Raw genomic sequence first — 7,333 nt, 5'->3', positions numbered from 1 at the left:
ATTGGGTTTTATAAATTAGTTATAGATTAGTTAATTTTGCACAATAACTGAGGGGTTTTGCTGTTATGTTTGGTTGTGTGAAGTTTACCCTTTTATCAAAGTTGTGCTTCAGCAAACGTAACAACTTTCAGTAATACCTGATGTCTTTTAACAGGTAGAACATACAATATATACTGACCAGTAGATGGCAATGCAAAACCACTACAGTCAGTGCATGTATGAGTTGTGCTGTTTAGTGTAAAAAGGACTATGGATATGATGCATCCATAACTATCACTGGCGAATGTTCTTCTTCAGCCATCTCCATTAAACCCTTTTTATTGATCGTCACAAGACAATAAAACAAGAAGTTTCTGTAAGGTTTCACTGATTTATTCTTTTGTTAATGTTTGTGCAAGGATAAGAGTAACAAAAATCTACAGACTAGACATGATAATATATCCTGTTCCTATCATACAATGTTATTTATACAAGTATCCTTTAACAGTATAATATATATTCGATCAAATGTACCTTCTACAGTTTAAGATATATTGATTATCCTTTTAAGACAGACAAAAAACATCAACAGTAAGCAAATTCATCTAAACACCCACACAGCCTCAAATGACCAAATGCAATGTAGACATAATGTAAGCTTCAATGATATTGATGTGCTATATCATGTTTCTAGTACAGCGTCATCCAGATGAACACACAGAACCTACAAATGCAGTGCAGTTCCTTGTCGTGATTCTAAGTGCATTATTCACTTGAATTGTAGGGGAACATGTCCCTTGTTCATTGAGGTAACACATGTAATCTTTTTATGTCGAGATTACTATTTTCATAAGAACATGTTTCTGATTGTATTCTTTATTTCTGTGTATTAGTTATAAGGATGGCATGTCTATAAAATCCACAATAGCTGTCAATGTTTTATGTGTAACTGTGGAGCCCTGCAGCCTGGTCTACTTCTGTCGCCCACTGACCTGTTATGAGATGAATCAAAAATATAGTTTGGGCTGAAATAAATGTAATTTTTGGAACAGCTTGCATGCAGCATTTATTATCAAATATCAGTCAGGAAGAGCTTGTATTAGTCCTGGTCCACTGCCTTGAAAATGCAACAAAGAGAGGCAGAGTCTCAGGTTGTTGATGATTGTACTGCTGGAATGCTACCAGTTAACCTGGTCGTTCCCAGGCTATTAGCTCGTGATGACATCACTGCCCCTGCTGGTCAGACTGGTCCCTATGTGACCAGACTGCTGCAGCACCACTTGTTCTGATAACAAAGTAAATGCTGCTTGGTAAGTTGTACTGGGACGGTTTCTTCGGAACGGTCTTGTGGAAAAAATTATAATTTAGCATTTCAAGAGAAAAGTTTGGGGATATTTTAATTTATTTTAAAGCCATTACTGTATGTGTAATTTTTTTGTATAATGTAGTACTTTTGGAAATGATCAAATAAAAAAATATGTTTTTGAGAACAATTAAATCCCATTCATAGTTGGTGTTGTCTGCGTTTAGACTTTTGCACCCAGTATCCTTAGGTTGGATTTGTGTTGGGGTGTAGCAAGCACTGCGCCTGACACAATTAGTTTTGTAATACTTTGATTCCCAATGGCTCTAATAAGGACGTAATTTCCTCAGACAGCATTAACTGGCCATTAGAAGAACTTTGACTACCCTGGTTTTACTAAACATTCATGGCTGTGTCTAAATTCATCCTCTCTCACGTCTCCCCATGAAACAGAACAGTTTACTCTGTAATGAACAATAAATATGTCCCACACAATCAGCATCAGTTTGTTATCACCAACAGACGTAGTGTAAAACTCAAATGTTCTCATCGATAAAAAGTGACACGTGGGATTGTTGGAAGAAAAGACTTAACATGCCATGCACACTAATTTCTTTCATTCCATTATTATATATTTTTTAAGGGCACGCCAGACATTCGATGTACATTTACCACGCAGAGTTTAGACGCTGAAATAAAATGTGGATCAGTTAATATAGTACTCGACATAGTAAATGGAGAGTGATTTTAGACACAGCCATCATATCTGCCAGTTGTTAAAGCTGTTTCTTGCTCGTTGGTATATATTGCCAACGCGTGACAGGCTCTCTAAGGAAAGTGGAATTTAGTAGTTTTAATAGAAAACATCAACCAGCAGCACAAACTGGATGTCTAGATAATGAGTGGTGTAATATCACCATAAGTGTCCCCTTATAATGGAACATAAAACCAGACATGATCCAAGCTCACAGCATTTTTGTAACCTCATAAAATTTGATTTTCAATGTCAGATTTCAGTAAACAGAAGCATCTTCCAGTGCATCCCTTTTTTATACAGCATGGCTGTTTAGCACGTTAACATTCTATACAATTATTCTAGAAGATGTATATGCTATTTCTGTGTAATATTGTAATGCAGTACATATACTTGTTCACCAACAAGTTAATGTGTGGGAGCACAGTTGTCAGAAACCAGAAGTAGCCATCCTACACCTCGGAAGATTATACTGACCACGTGTCAATATTTGTTTTGTGGTCGAAAAGAGGTGCAGGGGCATGATGGTAATCACAATCACCTGGTTACCCACAGTGTTCTTCAACTTCTACATGTTACCTTGTTTGTCTGAGGATGAGGAGGAGGTGGATGGTGATGGAGAAGGTGGTTTGGGAAAGACCCTGTCGGTGGGTGTGATACCTGGACTGCCCAGACCAGAGGAGCTAGAGCTGCTGGAGCGGTGTGGTCCCTGGCCCTGTCCAATCACAGGAGCGGGCCGGACAGGTCTGACAGGTGGGGGCCTTAGCGGGGCACTCGGCCTACGTGCTGATATAGCAGGTTTAAAAGTGCTCATGGTCTCGGAGGAGGTGCTGCTGCTACGCCGCTGGACTGCGTCTGGATCCCTGATCACCATGGTGTGGAGAGGGCTGCCAGGTGGCTCCTGGGCTCCACTGGGGTGTTTGAGGGGCTCCAATGTGTCCAAAACAACATCAGGGGTATGTTTGGCTACATTCTGTCGCTCCAGCTCACGCAACTCGTGGAGAGCTGTATTCATTGTTTTCTCTATGTCCTGAGAAGAAGGAACATATTAAACAATCAGGCAACAAGTAACTAAAACCAGGATGAGGGAGACATGTCCCCGCATTTTTTAAGTTCCACTTTAATGTAACTTCTCTAAATGACTGTCCCACCCCCAGAATCCAAACCGTAAAGTGCTTTAGACCATTTTAGATAAAGAGCCGTCATGTTAGGGAGCAGCAGCAAGTGATGAGCTTCTTGGCCCTGCCCAAGGTTTGCCTCTTAATCTACATACAGTCTGACTGTCTGATGGGTGTGAGGCAAAACAAAACAAAAAACAATGAAACCTCCTCTGCACTTTAAAAAAATCATCTAATCTCTATTATATCTACAATCAATATCCTCTTAAAAAGTTGCTAGAATTTGATATGAATCAAATGTGAAATAATAGGCTAAATAAGTCAGAAAAGGACAGTGTTTTTTTCAATTAAGGATCTGCATACAAAACTTATCTAGGAACGTAAAACGTCTCTTTCAACCACAATCAGGGTAGGGTTAGTGAATACATTTTATGATAAATATTATTGAGAGTATATTCCAATTTAAACACTCACTTCAGCGAGTGCTTCAGCCTCAAGAGTTTTGTGATCTCCTAAACTTGCGTGCCGAGTGGTGCTGGGTGAAGACCGCTGAGAGTGGCTTTCCACGAAGGCCTTTCTGTCGGAGTGGTTGATGCAGCCGGCACTGCCAAATGCAGCGAGACGCCGTTTCTCCGGACTGTCTGCTGGGCCCTTGCTAACTGCTACTTTGTGAGGGCTGCAGGGCCGAGGCATAACCCGAGGGGGCTGGTCTGCACCCCTGGTGGGGCTGTGACTGTCGGCGCCGTTCCTGTGGCGCGGAGCTGCAGCTCCATCTGATCGCACCCTCAATCTAAGAAAAATCACAATTTGATACTTTATCAGTGTGAATCTCTCGACTCAGAATACTTGCACAGGAAATTAAAATGATAAATGTTTCTTTTGGTTCATAAAAATAAGCAAATACTACTTCTATCGACATTATGTAGTCACAGATTTGTATCTCTACCTTCCTAGTGCTGCTCCAAATTGCCGTTCAGGTGTGTGTTCACATGGAGATCGGCGGTCATTTCTGGACGACGCTCTTTCATCGTGGTGGGGTCCACTGTTGGCCGCACCATCAGTCCTGCTATCTGAGAATGCATCATCCCTGATACGGGTAGGCAGAAGAGATTGATCTCGATTAATGGCTTCTGCCCTCGGGAAATGTTAATATTGGCTTTTCATTTGAGAGATTGCACATAGAAGTGTAATGACTCAAACAGCACATGAGAATCCATAACAATTATATTTGTGCCACAAAAACAACACCAAAATGTCAACAGCACAGTGAGCATCATTACTTTTACGGAATGAATCACGTATCAGTCCTTTGAAGCCTGTGTTGCCTAGACATCGCTTTACTAATTGGCCTCAGATGGCTTTTATTTACAATCTGTACACACACACACATTCACTGCAACTAGTTGTGTCAATAAAACAAGAAAAACACAAAGGAAAACAGAATCATTTATTCACACAGATCCTCGATGAATGCGCAGGTTTTATACGGCCATGCTTTTTGGAAACACAACACAGCTCGAGAGGATGGTAAGAATAGAAACAGGCATTCTGCTAAACTAGAGCACCATAAATAATGGCCAAGCCCAAAGTAGCTGTTGTCCAGCAGCAGAACCAGGATACTGACTTCTTGACTAGGTCAATATACTGACATCGGTTTGATATAACACAAGTCTTATTGTGGGCTCCACAGAGAAAATGCATCTTACTCACATGTCTTGTACCACAATGTACTGATGTGGGATCAGCCCGTCCACGCCGTTGTGTCGGCCCTCCCACCAGTCCTCAGAGGCTCGCATGTAGAGTAGCAGAGAGGCTCCCTTCTTGAAGGAAAGCTCTCTCGGACTTCGGCCCACATAGTCGAACTTTGCAATGGCCTCGATCTGCTCCAACTCTGCAATACAGACAATACACACACATAAATGGGATGGAGGTTTCACAGCTCTGACAGGTGCGGCTGCAGCCTTTGCAGTGGACGGACTGTGTTTGGAGACTCACCTTCGTCGCTGGTGTTGGGTCCAGTGCCATTGTCTACCTCGTCAAGAGTTCCTGGCTCACTGTGGGGGCTTTCACTGAATGGAGAAATAGGGAGAAAGACGTTCCCAAAATAATTTAATATTTATATTTCTGTAAGAGAAAGGCAAATAACAATTCTGATGCACTATGGTTTGGGGCTTTTTTCAGTTGTTGATCCATTCATTTATTTTCTCAAATGTTATAAAAAAAAACTCAATACAGGAAACCAATTCAAAACCAAAATTACCAGTCAAATGAAATGTGAGATTATATTATGCATCCAAAAAATACATGCACAGTAGCATACATCTTTGCAAGACCTAAACTAAATTCCTAAAAGGTATGCATATGTTTATGGTTATAAAATGGTTATTGTTTCCTCAAACATAAAGCTAACAAACATATAATAACATGCTGCTTAATTGTGTTCAACAAACACGCAAAAGAATAAACTATAGTAAACAGGACTATGTATTGGGCCATACGCCTACATCCTGTCTTGGGTTCATGTCAGCAGTGGTAAAGTAGCAGCTCAGTTTTACCAGAAGCACTTTCCACATAATCAATATACATTTCACCATTGAGTACTGTGCAAATTGTATAGAATCAAATAGGCTGCCTAAGAAATAAATGAATGATAATAATAATAATACTTTTTATTACCTTCGCATTGAAAATGCGGAAGGTTATGTTTTGATCGCCGTGTATTTATTTATTTATTTGTATGCGTGTTACTCGCATAACACAAAAAGTATTAAACCGAATCGCATGAAATTTGGTGGGATGATTGGCTATTATCCAGGGACCATTTGATTAGATTTTGGGATCGATCTGGTCAAAGGTCAAGGTCATGAAAAGGTCAAAATCTTCTTGAATCGCATGAAATTTGGTGGGATGATTGGTTATTATCCGGGGACCATTTGATTAGATTTTGGGATCAATTGGGTCAAAGCCAGGTCAAGGCCATGAAAAGGTCAACATCTTCTTTTTACCATAGCACGGTCAATTTTTATCCAATTGGCATGCAACTAATGCCAAAATGTTCATAATTCAATGCCCAATCTTGTGATATGCGAAGGTATGCGCTCTACCGAGTGCCCATTCTAGTTTATATAGTGCTTTTCATATTACTCAAAGACACTTTAATATTGTTTACAATCATCACAAAAAAGCAATAAAAAACACTAAAAACATAAATTTAGGGGAACAAGAATAAGAGGTTTGGATAATGGAATGCAAAAAGTAGAACATGATTTTCTGTCAAACTGTTATGAATCGAATTTTTTTTATTGTTAATGGCTGCATATAAATAGCAGCTTTTATCTAAAGTGCAATGTTCCCTCCATTTACTCATTCAAACACACACTCCTAAGCAACAGCTGTCCTTTAAGTGACACATAGTGGACATCTTTTCTTACACTTACCAGTACTCTTCCCCACCAGCCATGCACTTTTCATACACAGGTCCGTCCAACTCACGCTGGGCCGGGAAGATGAGCTCGTGGTGGATGATAACGGTCTTAATGATCTCGTTCACATGCGCCTGGCAAGCCACGGGGTCTTGGTCATCTGGTATTGGCATCAACGTGGGGCCAAAGCAAATAGCCAGGTTGTAGGGGTCCATCATGTTCTCATCACTGTACTGAGAAACACTGGAAAACCAGAAGCAATCAGTATCACTTTCTGAGGGTCAGACAAGAGGGATTTGTTGTGGCAGCACTTACTGATTTAGAAATGCAAATAGGTATCTCATGACGATGATCACGGACCGCTGGAGAGTCACAATTATCTGCTGAAGGTGATGAGCCCTTTCTGCGCCTGAGTCAAGCTCTGAAATAATGTAAACAAAGAAAAAGTGGAACATTACAGAAATCTACACTAAATATAAAGCTGATACGTATCAGATGTTTTACTGGAATGTGACTCACTGGTTGTGGATATGAGGTCGAGGTAACGCTCTTTAGGAAAGAGTGCGTTTTCCAGCCCCCTGAAGTAGAGCTTGAGAACGCCTGCCACAGAGTTGATGTCATGATCGGACTGGTCATCCACCAGTGGATCCTCTCCTATAGATGTAGCATACATTTAATCCCCTCATTAATTATTCATTTGTATCAATGGTAATATATCACAGCACTGATGCAGTTTAAAAAAAAAGCGTATTTCAAG

General features: G+C 40.4%; 1 protein-coding gene across 2 annotated transcripts in view; it reads right to left on the bottom strand.

Annotated features, from left to right (window-relative positions):
• Nucleotides 1–350: 350 nt before the first annotated feature.
• LOC130208920 (SLIT-ROBO Rho GTPase-activating protein 3-like) overlaps nucleotides 351–7,333 on the bottom strand; it is a 33,047-nt gene continuing 26,064 nt past the window's right edge. For both annotated transcript variants that reach the window (XM_056438345.1, XM_056438342.1), the window contains exons 15-22: nucleotides 7,096–7,230; nucleotides 6,892–6,997; nucleotides 6,592–6,819; nucleotides 5,150–5,223; nucleotides 4,865–5,045; nucleotides 4,101–4,241; nucleotides 3,629–3,944; nucleotides 351–3,066 (exon numbers count right to left, since the gene is read on the bottom strand). In XM_056438345.1, coding sequence (XP_056294320.1) covers nucleotides 2,605–3,066; nucleotides 3,629–3,944; nucleotides 4,101–4,241; nucleotides 4,865–5,045; nucleotides 5,150–5,223; nucleotides 6,592–6,819; nucleotides 6,892–6,997; nucleotides 7,096–7,230 — 1,643 coding nt within the window. In that variant the 3' untranslated portion in view covers nucleotides 351–2,604. The remainder of the gene's footprint in view (nucleotides 3,067–3,628; nucleotides 3,945–4,100; nucleotides 4,242–4,864; nucleotides 5,046–5,149; nucleotides 5,224–6,591; nucleotides 6,820–6,891; nucleotides 6,998–7,095; nucleotides 7,231–7,333) is intronic.

Source organism: Pseudoliparis swirei, chromosome 18, assembly GCF_029220125.1.
Source record: "Pseudoliparis swirei isolate HS2019 ecotype Mariana Trench chromosome 18, NWPU_hadal_v1, whole genome shotgun sequence".
Lineage (NCBI taxonomy): Eukaryota > Metazoa > Chordata > Actinopteri > Perciformes > Liparidae > Pseudoliparis > Pseudoliparis swirei.
The sequence above is the reverse complement of the archived record's forward strand: the minus strand, read 5'-3'. Positions and strand labels throughout refer to the sequence as shown.